Genomic DNA, 19918 nt, shown 5'->3' on the forward strand with positions numbered 1-19918 from the left:
TCCCTGCTTCTCAGACAGGTTCCAGTGCTCTCTGCTACATGCAATCGTCTCTATTTCACTCCTTCTCGGAATATACACCACTCATTTGTTCTATAACTCTCCTTTGAACGTTCAAGGGTTTACTGTCTTTTTAAGATGCTTTTAAACATCTTAACATCTCAAACCTCCCTCCACATAGGCTGGCAGGGATGATGTGTCTACTGAGTTCTTTTATTTCTTGCACTAATTTAATATTGCATAGACAGTAGATAAATGTAGCCATATAAATGCATTTTAATTGCTTCAAATCTATGCTTGGGTTTGCATGTATAAAACTCAGCCTTGTCATCTTTCCTAAACTGCTCTGTTAACTACATCACTCTTCTTGATCACATCAAGACATTGTGATTAGGAAAAGCAGGTCCTTTGGCTGTTCAAAAAAGAAGCAAATGTTTTATGGATGATTTCCAACCTAAAAGTAATGTATGGTTCCAGTGAGAACTTAAGATAGAAGGCATTTTTCCAGGGGCTCAAAAACATGTATGAGAGCTACCAAAATGTCCAGCAACTCCATCTATTTCTACAGACTTCAAAATTATTTGCAAGTTACCTTTTATGCAGATGGGTTGTTTCCCCGACCACTCTCCATTCTGCTGGCAAGTTCTCATCTCATTGCCACTAAGAACATAGGAGTTGTTACAAAAGAAGGTCAAGACGGTGCCAATTTTTGCATAGCGCCCATTGATAAGCTCAGGGCCTCCTGTAATTTTCTTGTACCCATTGACTGGGTCCCCAGGGTCTGAGCAGTTTCTTTCTTCAAGGACTGAAAGTGGAAAGAAAAGGAGAGCTATTAATAGTCTGAAGCATTCCATTTTAGCATCAAATCTTTACAAGTCTCACTGAATTAAAAACGCAGTGATACAGAACCTGCTAACAATGGTACTCAAAGGAATTACTAAGAGAAAACTCATAATAGAAAAATGCATGCATTGGACATATCTTCCCCTTGTTTTTACGATTTATTCTTAAATTGAGAAGTGTTTCATCCCAGATACAAATAAATTTGACACTACAACGGTCTCTCATATAATCATGTTCATTTGTTTCTCAAACTGTGGGAGATGGCCAGGCCTGGACAAAATACACATTTTGCCTAAGTTTTTATGATCAGTATACAAGGGTTATTGGCTTTCAGTGTTGTAATATCATCTCCTTTGTTCCCTAAAGCTTAGGCAATTAAACCAGACTATTCAGTTTCCTATTTGTGTTGTACCCAGAAAGTAGAACAGATTCTAAATGAGTACATATATAAATTTAGATTTTATATTTCATCTGCTGGAACATTAGTGTGTTAGAAGTTGTAATTAAAGAACACTAGAGGACAATATAAATTCAGAGATACAACAAATTCCCTTGATCTCCAAATATAACGCTCCATCTAAACATTTAACAATATTCATTACAAAGATACCTCTATTCTCTAATTCATGTTGCACAGCTACTTAGAGTAAAATTGGCATCACCAGCTATTCTAAGCACTGAACAGGATATTAGATATATCCTGGACATATTCTATCAGCTAGATAACATATTTTTCTCAAATAGATTATGGCAAATTATTGAATATTACTTGCCTAAGGACACAGAGTAAGTCCCCTGAAGAATTCAACATTTAATTACTGAGTTTGGGTACCAATCACTCTATCAGCCTCCCTAGTCTCTTTTTAATCATTTTTTCTAAGACACAGGTTCATTCCCCATGCAATACAATTATGCACTGGACATGCTTTACTTCCCATAAATGTCCCAGTTACCTTTCAAACAACTTACTTGCTTGCCTCCAGGCAAGAAATTAATGTCCATTCATATAATACTTCTACAATATTTGAGAATTAAAAATTTATGAATATTCCTCTGTGCAATTTGGCAAGGTTGCTAATATTGTCCAAGTTTCTGGTTTGTCTGCTCTAAGACTGCCTGTAGATCACATGACAGATGATCTCAATGACACTCTGTGTGTTTTGGGTTATGTACTTTGAGCAGTTTCCCTGAGGGTCGACTCCAAAGCCCCATTTTAAGTGTCAAAAAAGGACCTCACTGAGTGAGCTGTTTAAAAAAAATACTGAAATGCAGGCTTCCCTGGTGGCACGGTGGTTGGGAGTCCACCTGCTGATGCAGGGGACGCGGGTTCGTGCCCCGGTCCAGGAAGATCCCACATGCCGCGGAGCGGCTGGGCCCGTGAGCCATGGCCACTGAGCCTGCGCGTCCGGAGCCTGTGCTCCGCAACGGGAGAGGCCACAACGGTGAGAGGCCCGCGTACCGCAAAAAAAAAAAAAAAAAAAAAAAATACTGAAATGGTATAGTGAGGGCAATGCACTTTTCTGAAGCTTCAAGTGGACTCAGAAAGTCCCCCAGTGCTTATATTTCCAGGAATCCCTCTATGATGCGAGAGCAAGCATTCCATATTGCTTCAGTAATGGGGCCACCTTCTTATACTACAGACTCATTCAATGCTGAACATGTAGCCCAGAAACAACCAGCAAGAGGCCACAGACTTCAACCATCTCAAAAACATGTGTTATACATGCAAGTTTTAGAAAATGGAATTCACTGTCAACATAAAAATCAGGGCATTTCTCACAGAAATCTGTGTTCCTGGCTTCTGACAAAATTCAGTTCCAGAAACCCTGGGTCTGTATGCTCACACGGCATGGTGTGAGCTGGTGTGGGGAGGAGCTCCCTGCCTGGACTGGACCACACAGCCTTGCCTCGGCCACAGGCCCCCAGCGACCAGCTGCCTGGCTCTGGCAGACACTTGAATCTGTGGCCTGTTAGGCTATATCAAAGGGCTATGATTTGTGTAATTCAAGTGTAGCTCCTCATTCATTTTGAGCTTTGCTTGCTAGAGCTCATGGCCAAGAACGATCGGGTGATACTTAAGACTCATCTTGGAATACTGAAAGAAAACGAACTAGCCTCTAGCCACATCAGTCTCAGCAGAAGGCAAGAAGAGGCGTCTACTGTTAAGCCTAATCGTTGCATTTTTCTCCTCTTAGAAGTAAGTAGCTTCCTGGTCCAGTTGGCTCCCACTCCATGATCTCCTACGTGCAGGATTCTCATGGATCCTATTTCTGTTACATTTCATGTGCGTTTAACTGGCAGGAACATTGGAGAGTTCTCGAGCTCTTGGAGCTAATAAAGCCTCAGGACAATTCAGGTTCTTTCTTCCTCTCACTGAAGAGGCTTTAAAGGAAGATTTAAAGGGAAACGGACTCAACATATCCAAACAGGTCTGCCCACGGCTGAGGAATTCTGCCGTATTTCTATAATTCTTAAATGCCTATTCCTTTATAACATGATGTGTCTGAAATCAGGTCACATGCCTACATTTCCTGTAATATTTCTTTACTCCCAATCCCCAGAACAGCTATAATTAAATCAACGGTGCACCTTAAACTTGCTAGAATCTTAGAACGGAGAACGATTTATTTGGTTTTAAGTTATGCTCATGAAATGTCACCAGGGTTGAGCTGAATGATGCTTCCAAGTGAGGGTTCAATGGAAGGTGAGACTGTATGGCTGAAATTCAAGAGAAATGCAGACATTAGAAACAGATTCATAAAGGATTCAGATAATGTAGTTGTCTGACACTACTGAAAAATAAATAGACTGAATATATTCAAGGAAATAAAAGACAAAATTGAGAACTTTGGTAGAAAACTGAAAACCTTAAAAAATAGCCAAAGGAGAAATCTAGAACTCAAAAAGTTATAATGACATAAAGTAAAAATTCAGTGGCTGAGTTTAATAGCAAACCGGATACAGTGTAAGGGGATTAACAAACTGAAAGATAACTTCAAAGAAAAGGTTCAGAACAAACCCCAAGACTCAAAAAGGTGAAAAATGTAAGGAAAATGTAAGGATACAGTGAGGAGGTTAATAAATACGTGTAATTGGCATCCCAGAAGAAGAGAGAGAGAATGGAGCAAAACCAATATGTAAAGAGATAATAATTGAAATTTTTCTGACGAAAGACATCAACCTACAGATTTACAAAGTCCCAAACCAGATAAATCTGAAGAAAACCACACATAGACATATCATATAAAACTCTTCAAAACCAAAACCAAAGAAAAACAATTTAAGGAGCCAAAGGGTTAAAAGACTGGAAAAACATCCTTTAAAATAATTACAGTCATTATCTCTGGTTTCTAACGCTGAGAATGTTTTTTGCTTCTTTCTACTTTTTTTTTAGAAGTTTTATAATCAGAAAAGGCAGCCATAAGAGTTTATTATTTTTGTTGTTGTTTCTATTGTTATTATATTTTAAAGTATCAGGCAAAATGGTTTGGGTCCTCCCCACTAAGCCTATAAATCTAGCATTAAGTCTTCATGCCTTTTTTTGTGTGTGTGTTCCCATACCCTCTCCAACCCATGCAAATCTCTTTACCATCTTGCATAATCACAGACTAATCCAACTTTCCATGAACTCAGATTTAAATGAGTTTTGTCACTAGACTCTGGTGGAAAAACAATGTTCTCCAGGATCAGATAGCCATAGGCTTAAATAATCATTTGGTCCTCAGTGTCCAGAATAAGCACACAGTAGGTGTTCAACAAATGTCTGTTTGCGGGTGGAAGGGATAAAGGCTAAAATGTATTCATTCTTCCACTTAATAAACCAGAGCCTGGGAAAATTAATTAATTTCTCCAAGACTTGCTTTTCTCATCTATAAAACGAGATAATAACATTTTTCTGGCTGGGGTGGTTTTGAGGAGTAATTTAAACTACACATAGTCTCTAATTCCCGTTTTTGCCTTTATTTACAAAGCACCCTACTGCCTTTAAAAATCAATTCCCCAAATTCATACACCTTAAAGAAAAACCCATAAAGGAACCTAAAGGCCCATTATTGGCATATTCAAGTATAAAGCAATATTTTTTGGCTTCTTGGTAACGTGATGGGCTTCCAGATCTGGGTCCAGTGTGTTGATTCAGACTTCTGGGTACCAACCATGGTCTCTGTACATTCATCTATTTTAATCCTGTGTAATGAAGGCTTAAAATTATATTCCTATATCAAACATCTACTGGGCATTCGTCTCTCTTCCTTCTGTACCCTCTCCTATGATGTTTCTTTTTGCTTTTTTGGTTTTTTTTGCGGTTCGCGGGCCTCTCACTGTTGTGGCCTCTCCCGTTGCGGAGCACAGGCTCCGGACGCGCAGGCTCAGCGGCCATGGCTCATGGACCCAGCCGCTCCGCGGCATGTGGGATCCTCCCGGACCGGGGCACGAACCCGTGTCCTCTGCATCGGCAGGCGGACTCTTAACCACTGTGCCACCAGGGAAGCCCTCCTATGATGTTTTTGAAGAGAATTCTAAGACTTCCTCTATCCATCCTTTTCTCTCCCTGTTTAGACTTCTACCTGTTGGATTCATAGAGCATCTGCGTCTCAAAAGCCCATCTCCCCAGGGTTAGATTTCCCAACTCCCTCTCTTTTACCCCTGTGGGTCTCTGGTTAGAAGGCTCTGTATCTCCCCACTGAACAGACTCATGATTCTTTTCTATTTGATTTTTCAAGAACTTTGGATTTCATTTCCCCTCAGTAGGACGGATGTTTTTCCACAAAGCCAAATGAGAATTTACAACATCTGCATCTCCGGTGTGAAGGACCATCAAGCTCTTGCTTTTTGCTAAGTAAAATATTATATAATTAGTAATAAATAGCACATCGTCCTGTTACTTTTGGGACTCGGCCCAGGGATATGAACACATTAAGGTTAGCATGCCTTTACAGTCTATCTTTCGAACAAAATAGTACTTGGGATGCATTTCTATGGATACTGTTTCAGATAAACATTTAAAGAAAGTCCTTCCCTCGTTTTCTTTTTTTCTCAGGGCAACAGTATTAGGCAGTTGGCTGTGATACCACTTTACAGAGGAGATGCAATGGCTGTGGGATGGTTCTTCCAGTGATCACTACTGGTGCCCCATCCAGGTCTCCTTGTATCCTTTTACCAACTCAGCTTCTACAGGTGTGCTTTGCTGCTGAGAGCTGGCACCTGCCACCTTCACAGGACTGCCCCTTGGGCATGGGCACCATCTTGCCCATATGAAGAGCTAAAAATATGCCTAGGTTTTTGTTCCCTCATGCCCACCTCAGGGTTGGCTGTAGCCAGTGACTGATGGGTGTGGAAGTACAAAAGCCCAACTCCTGTTTCTCGAGGTGTAATTTACACTTCCCAGCACCCCACAGGATCAGGCTGAGTCTGGGAGTTCAGTTGAAATCACTCGTGCTGGGTTTTTTCCTCTTTCCTGTTTTGCTTCTGCAATTCCCTTACTGGTTGATCCCGAGAGTAGTTCCTTTAATAAATCATTTGGACCCAAATGTGGCTCAGGGTCTGGTTTGGGGAGAAACTAAGCTAAGACAGCTCTGCTGTTTTCTTAGCCCTGAGTACCAGAGCCCCTCATGCCTCCCTAGGGCAACACTCCTGGGAGGTGATGAGACCCGAGAGAGGTTGTCATCTCAGCCCTGGGCATAGGGCCCTGTTTGCCTTTCAGCACTCCTGGGAGATCTTGAGGAGGATGACTGCAACTAGAAAGGCTGCGTCTCATCAGAGGGTCTCCAGCCTCCACAGATATCTCAGGCTCCAGCATCCCACCCCCACCCCTACCAGCAGGGCTGTTTGACCTGAAGGGGTCAGGTGCTCTAAGACAATGGACTTCCCTAAGCTAAACAGTGTAGACGCGGAATCCACCATCCAAGGATTCTCCCTGCTGATTTGGTGCTGTCTGTGGGAAGCCAGGGACCATTTTACAGCCCTGGGGTATAGAACTTCTCACGGGCCTGAATTGTGGGTCTTAGATTTAAGTTCATTTAAAGCAAATAAAGTTGTATCTTTTTCTCCCCTGATTGGTGCACGAAGATTCATACCCAATATAAAGTAGCTAATATGACCAGGTCCAGAAGGTCTATAAGAAATGGACACAATGATGAAGACGTCAGGGAGTAAGTCAGGATAACGTAGAGACATTTTAAGGAAAAGTAGCTTTTTGGGGCACACAAATAATACCACGTTTTTGTGCCTTCTTGTCAGATCAACTATATGGACCATAAGAGAAGGAAGTTCACACTCTTCATCCCTAATTTAGGGAGTGGACCCACTTTCCCATTCCCCAAATAATCACAAAACTCAGGGAGCAGTTCCAGCTGTGGCAAGAAAACATACCTCTTGCTCCATTATATTGCTCTCTACCAGTATATCCCTGTTCACAAACTATCTCCTTATGAATGAGTCTAGAATTTCAGTATGATATACCAGACTTCAAGAATATTTGTCTTTTCCTTTGTTCTCAAAGCTGTAAGTTCAAATTTGGAGACAACATCTAGAAGAAGCCCCTAAGAACCAAAGAATCCAATCACCGCTTTGCCTTTTGGAAGCCCTGTAAGTCTCTCTGTAGAGAAAGGCTGGTGAAGTGCTGCTGGCTGTCCACTTCGTTTTTTAATTTTCTTGCACCACCTAGTGTTCTCCGTCGCTTGTTCTTGTCCCACTTCTAAATTGTTTTACTTTAATTATCACTTATACCCTGCTTGCTTTCAGGAATGGTTTGATGTGATTTACAAAACTGCACCTAAAAAAAGCATACTTTTTTCCTCTAATTTTATATTAATGATATATCTAGGGTAGCCAGAGAGCCACCTGAGCAAAAAAACTAAGAGGACTACTCTGTCTCTTTAACAGGAGCTGGGTTTCAGAGCTGTAAGATTATCTTGAGAGTTCCAGCAAGGGAAAAAGATGTCAACAATATTCATTACCCCATTATCTAGCTGGCAGCGTGAGCTGGGGTGTTAGTCTCAATCCTTAACATACTCTTGGTATCCACCCATTCTCACTCATCAAAAAGTCAAGGGAATGATTTGTGACAGAATTAAAGTTCTGTTTGGGAAAGGCATTAACTTTCTCATCGGGACTTCCTTCATTCTGGAAACCCAACTTAATCTGAGACCAACACCCAGAGACAACCATTGGACGGGCTCGCATCTCTTCCTCACTTCTTCCTATTCAGCTAACATCTGCGTCTGGTGCCTCTGGACCCAACATCTTTTACTTCCCCACAGGTCTCCCCCGACCAGGAATAATGATACCAACTGGTGATATAAACCCCCACTGAAAACCCTTTTGATCGCTGTCCAGCCAATGGAACCCTGCCGCCCTGATGGCTTCCAGCCTTCCGAAGTTGTGAATGAGACTGCCCGTGTGCCTTTATGCTTGGACCGCACACACACACTGCTATTTGTTCATCTGGCAGCAATCTGGAGGCTGAGGCTATTGATCTTAATCAGTATTGTCCTTGGCTTTGGGTACACTGTGTCTTTTGGATACCACTTTTCTGGTATTTGGATGGCCTATTTCATTAGACAGCTGAAACTCCCTGTGCCTGAGAGATGGGTCAGCTTCAAAACATCCTCAGAAAGTTCTGGTCTTTTGGTGGGTGGGAGATTGGGATCGACATATATACACTACTATGTATAAAATCGATAGCTAATGAGAACCTACTGTATAGCACAGGCAACTCTACTCAATGCTCTGAGGGTGACCTAAATGGGAAGGAAATCCAAAAAGAGGGGATATGTGTATACGTACAGCTGATTTACTCTGCCGTACAGCAAAAGCTAACACAACATTGTAAAGCAACTATACTCCAATAAAAATTAATTGAAAAAGACAAAACAAAAAAATGAACCTCACACATCCTCATTCGGTAGAGCCGATGAGCAACCTACATAACTATAGAAACTTAGCTGTCTTCTACCTAGCCGATGTGCTCAGTAAGTCCTCTTAGGGCTCCCACAAATCTCAGAAGGTTTCTGAGTCAGCTCCTGGGGATGGGGCTAGGGGGGTAATAACACTAAACTACCAGGGGAAATGTCCCCCATGGCATTCATGGTTAACTTTTCAAATATAAAATACATCCCAATGAAAATGGCCCAAACAAGGCAATACGATTCTGTTTAGCCTTGGGGATGAAGAGAATGACCTTGCGGAGGAGTCCTGAGCTTCTGAGAACACGTGAGTCCTAAGAGATCCTGCCAACTTAGGAATTCTCACCACCACCACCATTACCAAAGGCCTTTCTAGAAAAAGTTGTCGCTGGGAAATGTATGGCGTGACCACTCTTCTCAGGCTAAGGCTGGAATTGTTTAACAGTTCTGCCTAATGGAGGGGGAGACACACAAAGAGCCCTGCCTTATCTCCTCAGTGCCTGGCACCTAACAGACACTCAAAAATGTCCGGCCGGATGAATCTGCAAAGCGGGGAGGATAACAGTACCTACGCCAGGGGGATGTCGTGACAATGAAATGAGACAGTGTCACATAAAGCACAGAGCTTGACCTATATTGAGAATCGTGAGAATGACTACTGTTGTAATTTTTAATACTTGGATACCAATAAGGATGTCTTGTGTTTTGCAGAGAGGAAGCTTTCACCTTCTGAAGCAGGGCGAGGGACAGGCAGTGAACACCCCACAAGGCAGGAGGCTTTAAGGAAAAGTGGGAACTCTGTAGCCTTTGTCAAGGGGCTGGAGTCTCAGGGTCTGTGACAGCAGGGATGTTTGTTTCCGTCAGAAGTTAATTCTGCTTTGCTCTCAAGTTCTTCTACTCTGCATCTTCCTCCCACTTCCCTGCATGGGCATACAGTCCATCCCAGCTCTAATGGGTTACCTCTTAACCCAAAACCAAAATAAAATCCACCCCCTGCATTAAGTCCTGCCTCAGTGACCACGTCTGCCAAAGCAAAAGCCAAGGGGGCCCCAACAAGAAGCAGGCAAAGTCTTAGTAAAACAATGGTGGACGTGGCCCATTCCACACTCGTGGGCGCTCCACCCCAAACTCTTGGAGACAGTCAGGCTGGAGAGTTGTTTAGGAGGCCTGACCTGTCCTCTTATTATTTGGCTGGAATGCCATCCATAACTAAAACAATTACTGACTAGCAGAATGCATCCCTTATATACCAACCCCAATCACCTTACTCTGAATGAGAAGAGGCAATGCCTTGGTTAAGAGGCCACAGGCGCATGGAGCCCAGCAGAGTTAACACTAAAATGTCACTAGGTCTATGTAGACTCAGAATTACCAAGAAGGAATGATCCAAATGAAAAGGAAAATTTCCCCTAAATTATAAAAGCAAACAAACAAATACCTTGATAACTATACAAGGGCAGCTTCTACTGTGTTCAGTGACCTCTTTGGCTTTCCAGATCTGAATCCAAATGAGACAGCATCCCTCTAAACATGCTAAGAAGGATGGCAGAGATTCACCTCCATGTTAGGGAGGGAGAGGAGGTGGGAGGCTCGGGTATAGGGGATGTGTAAGAAGTAAGCAGTCCACTAGCTAGTCATCTTTCCGGGCTCCTCCACTCTCTGAAGGCTCTGGGTTACCAAGTGCTGGTGGGTAACAACTACAGATTCCCCGGGACTGTTTCCCTTGGGGTTATCCCTATACCCTTCATACCCTCTCAGGGCAGACTGTGTATTCTCTTTTCTACCCTGTTACTCTAATAAAATATGTAAGGGATGCTCTGGAGCTTTGGTTTCCTGCATAACCACAGGGGACTGACATACAGCCCACCCCATGTTAAATGAGTGACCATTAAAAAGTCCCATGAGAAAATAAGGAAGCTGACTAGATAACATGATGCTTGGGGCAACCTGCTCTGGAGTTTCCCAATCTAGTTCCCCCTGACATTACTCCACTTATCACCTCTAACAGCCCCTTCCTGGCTGTTCTGGCTCCAAAGACTCCCCATCCATCATGGCAATGTGCACGTCTTCTCCTGGGATCCAGGGTTCCTTTATGACAAGGGCACTGGCAGTATCTACCTGTCCTTTAAAACCCAATCTTTCTTGCCTGGATACTGGTGTAATGGTAGCAATACTTAGTGTCTGGCAATGATTCAGGAGGAAGGGTTCACAGAGAAAACTTAGAAAGTCTTGTGAGAATTTTCTTAAACCCTAAGAAAGGTTTGTCATGATCATCTAGTTTGTAGAAACTAGTGCTGTTATCCTAACCCCTCGTCTAGAGAATCCCTGCTTTCTGCCAAACTTTGAAATGGCCACATGGGGCCAAAAGTAGTAATAAGAATAACTGCTTCTATTATTCAATATAATAACATCAATATCTATATATAAGTGCCTTACATGGATCATCTCATTCCATCCCTGCCATCACCCCTAAGAAGAATTAGATAATATTTTCCTGGAATTTATAAGTGGCGAAACTGAGGCTCATAGGAGATGAATGACCTGCTCGAGATTTACTGAGCTGGTTAATTGCAGGCTTAGAACCAAACCAAAGTCTTTCTGACCAGAGTGCAAGCTCTTCACCCAGGATTGCATCATCTCACTGTGAACAAAGGTGCACCTGTCTTCCACATGTTAAGGATGAAATAGGCCTTTAGAACTGCAAAAAAGCCAGTGAAATAATTCCATTTTTACCATACCTCCCCTAAGAGATCTTACAAGAATTTGCATTAATTCCAGCTAACCTGAGGCACGTTATTTATCTGTGATGGGAGAGGCAATTGTGACCCACTAGGGGTCTCAGTACATCCTCGCTGCATCAGTGTTAACGTCTCCTTGAAAACCCCAAAGCTCCCAGTCACTTATTCTGCTGAGAAATGCGGGTTGGCCCTTTGAAGCTGAAGTATAAAGTGTGCCTCTCATCCTGGGCTCTTTTCTTCTCAGTCCTTGGGACAGGCTAGTGGGAAACCTTCTGATGCTCCAAAACCCCGATGAATCCAGAGACACCATTTTTCTTTAATTGGTGGAAGCCGATTCGTGTTGTTCAAAGGCGTGTCAGAGCCTGCAGTATGAGCATTGTGCCCCAAGATTTAGCCCGTTTCATCACCCTTCATTAGGATGCAGAGGGGAGACCCCGGCACCGTCAACTGGGCCAGAGGAACAAAGGCAACATGGAAACTGGAGCGGGGCAATGAATCCCTCGCTCTCCACTTTTTCAAAACAAGATTCCGACCGTTTACTCAAGAACTTATTTTGTCCTCGTGTTCCACACAAAGAAACAGGAAATTTCAGAGGGAAAGAAAGGGGCCCCAGTTTCTTACACGGTGGCCCAGGGAGGTTGGGGTCACGGAGGGTGCTGGAAGGAGGTTAGCTTGGCCCCAAAGCCGAGGAGGGGCCACTCCCCTCTTTTTGTTCTCAGAGGAGTTCACCTGGGAGCAGGAAGGTTGTTGCTCCTTGTAAAAAATTTGAGGAGAAGGCTGGGGTAGCCGTCCTTGAAGGTTGTCCTCGGGGCTCTTGCACCCTCTCCCTAACCGAACAGGGCAAACCTGTGTTGACAGTATCTTCTTCTTCATCTACTACAACACAAAATCTGAACGAGACATCTCCCCTCAGACCCACAGAATTCCTTCTAAAATAAATCCGTTTCCAGCTTGACAAGAATAGACCCTGGCTTCTGACCTGCAATTTCTGATTCTTATTTTGAGGACTGGCATTTAAAATGGTTCATCTTGTAAAATCTGGTAAAACCTTTTGGTGGCCATTTTGACAACAGCTCTCCAAAGTTTAAATACGTGTACCCTTTGGACGAACAGTTCAACATCTAGGAATTTGTCTTACAAAAATACCTCTGCATGTGAGCAAAGAAACATATGTTAGGCTATTCATTGCAGCTTTCTTCATAATAGTAAAAATATTAAACGTGGTATTGAGTCCATCTTAAGGGGTGGAGTGATGATATGATTGTATAGACACCCATACAATGGAGTCCTGAGCAGCCATTTCTTTCCCCCATGAGGGAGACCAACAAGGAATGACCTGGAAAAAATATCTATGATATGAGCACGGAAAACAAAAAGTTGAAACATTGTATGTATAATTTAATCCACTTTTGTTTAAAACAGGGTTTCTCAACCTTGGCACTACTGATCTTTGGGCCAGATAACTCTTTGTGGTGGAGGCTGTCCTGTGTATTGTAGGATGTTTGGCAGCATCCCTGGCCTCTACCCACCAAATGTCAGTAGCACTCTCCCCCCTTGCTATTATGACAACCAATAAAGTTTCCAGTTTGCCAAAAGTCCACAGGGGGTGGGAGCAGGGGACAAAATCTCCCCCAGCTGAAAACATATAGACAACCTAGGTTTGCATGTCATAGAAAAAGTTTGGAAGGATACTCACCTAGTTGTTAACAGTGGTTCCCCTGGGAACCGGGATTGGTCAGGGAAAACAATGTTCTCTTTTTATTTTATACACCTCTGTACTGTTTGATTATTTTTACAAGTATATATTTCTTCTGTAGTTTAGTAGAAAATCTATTTCTATTCCACTCCCACTCACCGATATACACAGACACAAAGAAAATAAAGAGAATAGCTCATATCAAGAGACAGTCAATCGGGACTCTAGAAAAGAGAGACAGGTGGGCTTTACCTGGGAAGGGAAGCCCTCTGGGAGGACTTGATAATGAGACAGGATGGTAACCACAGCTCATCGATCCATCACCTGGAGTCTCATCAAGCCAGATGGTGAGAATGGTGTCAGAGAGATTGTGAACAACGTGGGAAATGAGGAACTCTGGCCTCTGGTTTTCAATTTGACCGGGATCAGGGTCTTGCACCCTGTACTTCAAATCCTTCATTTGCTTAAAGGGTCATCTACCTTTCCACAAAACCTTTAGGAGAGCAGTGCATTAAAGCAGCAACTATGAAGTGGTTCTCCCTCATCAGATTTGGTGCTACATAAACAAAAGATGCAATTCTCATTAATATTGGCTTTGGTGCTTTTTTTTTTTTTTTGCAGTACGCGGGCCTCTCACTGTTGTGGCCTCTTCTTTTTTTGCGGTACGCGGGCCTCTCACTGTTGTGGCCTCTCCCATTGTGGAGCACAGGCTCCAGACGCACAGGCTCAGCGGCCATGGCTCACGGGCCCAGCCGCTCTGTGGCATGTGGGGTCTTCCCGGACTGGGGCACGAACCCGTGTCTCCTGCATCGGCAGACGGACTCTCAACCACTGCACCACCAGGGAAGCCCGGCTTTGGCGCTTTTAAAGCCATTTTTTAAAAAACATATACCTAGTCCAATCTGGACAATTTAGAATTTGGAGAATCCCAGAATGCTTCAGTTTCTTATTAATTTTGAAAGAATTTCCTCCAGGGAGGTTTGTTCGGTTTTTTGATATACTCATGAGAAAAACAATAAAGTTTTTTTTCTTTTCTTTTTTCTTTTTCTAGATGATAGACTGCTCAGGAAAAATGGTTAACGTTTGTTCAGAAATTACAAGGTAAACTGCCACAGCCAATTGTGATCATTCCCTCATTGAGTTAGTTGGAATTCATGCTGAATTTCCTAAAAGGAAAAACAGACCTAAATCTTACAGTAAATAATCAAACATTTGGTCCCCTACATTGCCGCTAGCAAATGGCATATCAGATATCCACCACCAATATCTTCACCCAGTCACAACTATAGGGTACTAAGGAAATCACGGTTTTTGAACAACATTTTGTAAAGTAGCTAGGAAGAATTCTCTTGACCATCTATACTGATGTTTTGAGACGGAAAGTGATTTGAGACCAAAAGTGATTTGAGACAGTTTTTGAACCAAGCTAGGAATCAGTTCATAATGACATTACATGTTTTTCGTCATGGTTAATTGTTTTGTTTTGTTTTGGTATTTTGCTGGATAGAATAACAATGAAGAGAAGTTGGGTTTTTTTTGGCTCAAAAGCTACTCATAAATATTTTACTCAAAACTTTTGGACCAATTTCCTTCCCCTCACCTCCACCCGCCCCTCCATGATTTGATCCAGCTTCTTAAAGGCATTTTGACTAATTTGGTGATGTTTTAACTTCACTCCAATTTTACCTTTATTTATCAAAGCTCTAATATCGTACAGTTAGTTCACCAAGAATTTAAGCTTTCCTTTTTTGTTCCCCCTCTGCATCTAAAGGGTAGAACTCAGGATTTGCCACTGTCAAGACTCCAGAATCACTCCATATACAAATTCTTGAAACAAAGGGAAAGCAACATTTCTCTTCTCTACCTTGCACACCATCCAGTGAACTTAAACGAGGCAGGAACCACAAAGCAGAACATCATTTTCTAAGAATCCGGCATAATCACACTCAGGTCAGCTGTGCCACCCCAAAGCAAGGAGTGCTTTGAGTAGAATGAAATGTACACTCAAGGACACGCTACCGAAACTGGCTTCTGTCTACATTGCTTGCAAGGCAAGTTCATGAAATTAATTGAAAAAATGTATGAACTTTATAGAATGCTGTCAGACCAGGCCCCTTATATATAGGATGACCCCAAAGTTACCTGTGCATGCTAGTTAGAAGTGATGGTAGCAAACACTGCTGGTGCTCTGTCCTTGGATGCCCTTTATCTTCTCTCCCCCGCCCAGTCTACACTGTTTTACTTCCAATGGCCTGCACCTACCAACTCTTCCACTGCTCAAGGGTTATTGGAACCACTCTGGCACACAGCGTAGAAACTTAATCACGTCCTGTTCGCCCAAGGCAGCCCTTAGCCAATCACCGATTGCAGTTGGGCTATGAAAGCCCAGCTGCCTTGCATTAAAGCCAGGACACAGTCTGAGATGTACTTCACATTCCGGAGTCCATTGCCTGTTAACACTAAGGCTGGGATTTTGCCTGAAACCATGACTCTGCTTGGCTTCCTTCCCTCCTGGCCCAGCTTCCCCACTCCCTTACCAGCTTCGCCTGGGGGCATGTCCACACACATCCGCATGTCAGGATTTGCTTCAGGGGAACCCTGCCTAGGTCATTAGCTGCCCTCCTTGGCTTTCCCCACATTTTGATTCCTCTTGTTCTTCCAAACGTCTCATTCCGTGTTGACAGCTGCAGTTTGCGGCACCTGTTTTAAGTCTCAAACTTCTGTTAGGATACACACAGGGTCTCGGTTACCAGAGACCCTTGACAGGTGATTCCTAGTCATAGTGTGTATTTTAAGTTCCTCTCTGCCAATGGCACAGTCCTGGGTACGGCACCACTGGGCTGGATGTCACCTGATGCTGGCGTGGGCAGTGGTCAGCATTTGCACCCTTCCGCAGGGCAATGGATTTGCCCCATCAGATACATGTTCTAGTTTCTCTCCTCTGGCAAAAGTCTGCGTCTAATATCAGAGAAGAGTCATGATCTGCCTTTCAAGAACATGAATTAGAAACTTCTACCTGCTTCGGAGTGAGTTATTCCTTTGTGTTTGTTTCTTCTTATTTCTGCTGTTTGGTTGAACCAGGGTTAATGAGGGCCACTGTAACTGAGCAGGACCCTATGGACCCTTCCCGGGACAGACTCCCCCCCCCCCATATCCTCCGCTGTAGCTCCTCTCTGAAGTACCTAGGTAAGAGTATCTGGTGCACATTTCCTGAGTTGTTTTACAGATGCTAAAACCACCACCAAGTGGAAGAAATTAACTACTTGATGATCATGGGCATGTAGCTCCCAGACCTACTGGCACCTAAGGACTGATAATGTTAATCCCTCTGACACCACTCTGTTACCTCACCATCAACTGATCAGAGAATTGTACACGAGCTGATCACATACCCTGTGACCCGCCCTCCCTCACCTGGCCTTTAAAAATGCTTTGCTGAAACCCTTCGGGGACTTCTGGCTTTTCCTAGCCCTAGCTGTCCTGGACTCCTTGTAGGGTGCCCTATGATAAATGCCGCACTTTCCTTCACCACAACCCGGTGTCAGTAGATTGGCTTCACTGCACGTGGGCGAGCAGACCCAAGTTTGGTTTGGTAATACTACTATGGTTCTGCTTCTGACTTGTGTCTGAGAGTGTGGGTGACTCAATGGGACAGCCAGGATACAGCTCAGGCAGGAGGTGGGACTTGAGTGGTGACAGCAGAAGGGGAGCCATCCTAGAGAAGGATGTGTGGAATTCCATAGCTGGCATGACTCCAAAATTTGGATCCTGGGATGGACAGGGAGTTCAGACTCTGGGCCCCAGGTGGGTGTATGATGGTGGCTTTCTACTGTTGACACTTTCTCACTGTGTTTGAGCTCGGAATATTATTCAAGGCCACTGAAGGCGTATCTTTTTGAGAGGTATCTGCAGCAGTTGAGGACAAAACTCGGTGGTTCCAGACATCCTGACTCAAAGGTAGCCCAGCCCTCTTGAGATCCACTCAATGGCAAAGCCCACATTATCCACCATCTTGGAGGGACCATGGTAGACAGCAGGGAACAACGCCCCCGGCAAGCTCCCCAAACCCTCTCCATGCCAGCCCCACGTGACACCTTAACTCCCACTCCAGAGGCACACTCACGATTTTCACAGTGCTGCCCGGTGTAGCCTGCCAGACAGGCGCACTTGTAAGATCCGGTGTTGTCAAGAAGGCAAGTGCCATCATGGAAACAAGGCGACGAGGAACACGCTGTAAGAGAAAAGGCAACTTCTCTCAGTGCCCCTGTGCAGTGAGTCAGTTTCTTCAAGCCTCCGGTCTTTCACTTGTCAGTCTTCTTGCAATTTTTTAACTCCTTTTATCGATATCATGTTACCATTGTTTGAGGTTGCCTAAAACAGCGGCTCATTAATCAAATGCTGCTGATGTTATCTGATGTTTTCCAAGGACCCAGAAGTGTGCTCCAGACACTTAAGAGTCTGAGACAACACACACAGGCGCACCACATAATTAAAGCGGCGGCGGGCTTCACCCCCTCCTGTAGGCGCTCCGTGGGAGACAGCAGCCTTGGGTAATAGATCATCTTTTTTTTTCAAGCAAGCTCAGTATCCGGGATACTGGGGGAAAGGAACCGGAAGATGATCTTCATGACACTAGTGAAAGTGTACTCAAGAAGTTTCAAACACGCATTCTATAAACAGTAGTCCCTTGAGATACTGAGAGTTAAGATCTCAGATAGGGTGGGGAAATGCTACTGGTGTTAAATGATAATTAAACAGATTCTCTACTGCAGAACTTCTCCGAACACTCCACATTCTGAGGTGCCTTGTGAATTTCTAAGAATGTACATAATGTCCCACCTTTCACAGGCTTATCTGACCTGAGAGACTGCATTTTACAGAGTGTCCTGGGGACTATTTTTCTACAGAGAACACTTTGGGAAACACTAGTCTGCTTGTTACCCACCAATTCCACATTCATTTACCCTGGTGTAGAAATATATCACTCGGCCAAGTTCAACAAACGCAAATTGAGTGCTTGCTCTGTGTAAGGCACTGGAGGGATACAAAGTTGAACAGGAGCTCCCACTCACCAGATCAGAGCCTTTGGAAGAAGAGTAGGCAGTGACGATAAACTGAAGCATGATTCAGTTAGTGTCAGAAAAGAGAGAAAGTGCTAGAAGACATTCAGAAAAAGGCAAAGCCACAGCCCATCAGGACAAGGGAAAAGGCTTAACAGGGGAGGAGAAACCTGATAGGGCCTCGAAGGGTGGGACTTGATGGGCAGGAGTTGGGAGGTGGGTTTAGTCAGAGGGAGTAACTTGAGCACAGGCGGGACGCTTCGGGTGTTTGAGGAACGGGAAGAGCTCTGTCTGACTGTTTGACAATGGAGACCAGAGTTTCCAGAGTTCTCCAGGGGAGGTTGAAGAAGAGACCCTCCTAACTCTCCCCTCAGTCGCAGGGTCACAAGCTGGCGAGCCACTGCTGCCCCCAACTGCTGACTGCCATAAACACCCCCAGATGTATCTCAGCCTCAGCAGGTAGGGCGCCACCGAGGGGCAAGGATTCAGCCGCAGGCTGACCGCACCACAGCAGCAAGGCTTCTAGAACTCCCAGGCTCTGAGCAGCTGCAGAGAGGACTGACATCCCGGAAGGAGGCAGTCACACAGGAGCAACTGCTGAGAGCTCCTGTGGGACCATTCTCCGCGGGAGGGGGCTGGGGAGGGTGGGCTGTCTGCCGGTCTTGCTGAAAGGACAGGGCGGATGCCACTACTACCCGCCTCCCTTCCTGAGACTTCTGTATCACACCTTCCATTAGGAAGCTATAATGGTCAACTGCAATTTTTAAAATTCAGTATTAAAACAACAGAACTTCCAGCTCGAGTTTATTTTGTAAAACCGATGCAATCCAGTCTCTGAGGACTGAGCACTTTGTTCATTCTGGCCAAATCCCACTTCCTAATATGAACAGGACAGGAGGTGAAGTCAGACTCAGAGTTACTCATAAAGTATGTGGCATTTCCTATGTAGTTTAAGACTTTGAACACCTATTTGAAAGATGACAAAGGGAGGCTCAGGGCATGCCTGGGGCAAGGCGGCTACTGAGGGCTTCCTCTGTACCAGACACTGTGCTAAGCTCTTCATCTGTTCTGTCTTCCAGCACCTCCTTAACGGAGCAGGATCTAGGCTTATGTCCTTATTCCCTGATTAGGAACATGAGGCCCAGAGAAGTAGAACTTGTCCAAGCCACATGGCTTAATCTGCTAGGGACCAAAGCCAATGCTCTTAACCATGAGAGCCCCTAATAGAAGCTCTAGAGCCAAACTGTACAGATCTCTGGTTCCATCCCCAGAGCTGTGCAACCACAGACAAATTACCTGGTCTCTCTGTGCTGCAGCATTTAAACGGGTGATTTAATAATTCTTAGCTCTGGTCCTAGTGAGCGTTTCTGAAATATCCCTTGCCATTTCTCTCTACATGCTTTTTTTTTTTTTTTTTTTTTGCCATACGCGGGCCTCTCACTGTTGTGGCCTCTCCCGTTGCGGAGCACAGGCTCCGGACACGCAGGCTCAGCAGCCATGGCTCACGGGCCCAGCCACTCCGCAGCATGTGGGATCTTCCCTGACCGGGGCACGAACCCATATCCCCTGCATCAGCAGGCGGACTCACAACCGCTGCGCCACCAAGGAAGCTCCTCTCTCTACCTTCTTAACGTGCAGGTTGCTTCTGAGAACCCAGCACGCTGGGTTTTAACAAGGCTG

The 19918-nt window shown here is 44.3% G+C and overlaps 1 protein-coding gene across 2 annotated transcripts in view; it reads right to left on the minus strand.

Moving 5' to 3' along the window:
* Positions 1–19918, minus strand: part of PAMR1 (peptidase domain containing associated with muscle regeneration 1) — a 70795-nt gene that overhangs the window by 8520 nt on the left and 42357 nt on the right. For both annotated transcript variants that reach the window (XM_065881677.1, XM_065881678.1), the window contains 2 exons: positions 17302–17409; positions 590–802 (listed from right to left, as the gene is read on the minus strand). In XM_065881677.1, the coding sequence (XP_065737749.1) occupies positions 590–802; positions 17302–17409 (321 nt within the window). The remainder of the gene's footprint in view (positions 1–589; positions 803–17301; positions 17410–19918) is intronic.

This window comes from Phocoena phocoena, chromosome 8 (assembly GCF_963924675.1).
Source record: "Phocoena phocoena chromosome 8, mPhoPho1.1, whole genome shotgun sequence".
In the NCBI taxonomy this organism is placed as follows: domain Eukaryota; kingdom Metazoa; phylum Chordata; class Mammalia; order Artiodactyla; family Phocoenidae; genus Phocoena; species Phocoena phocoena.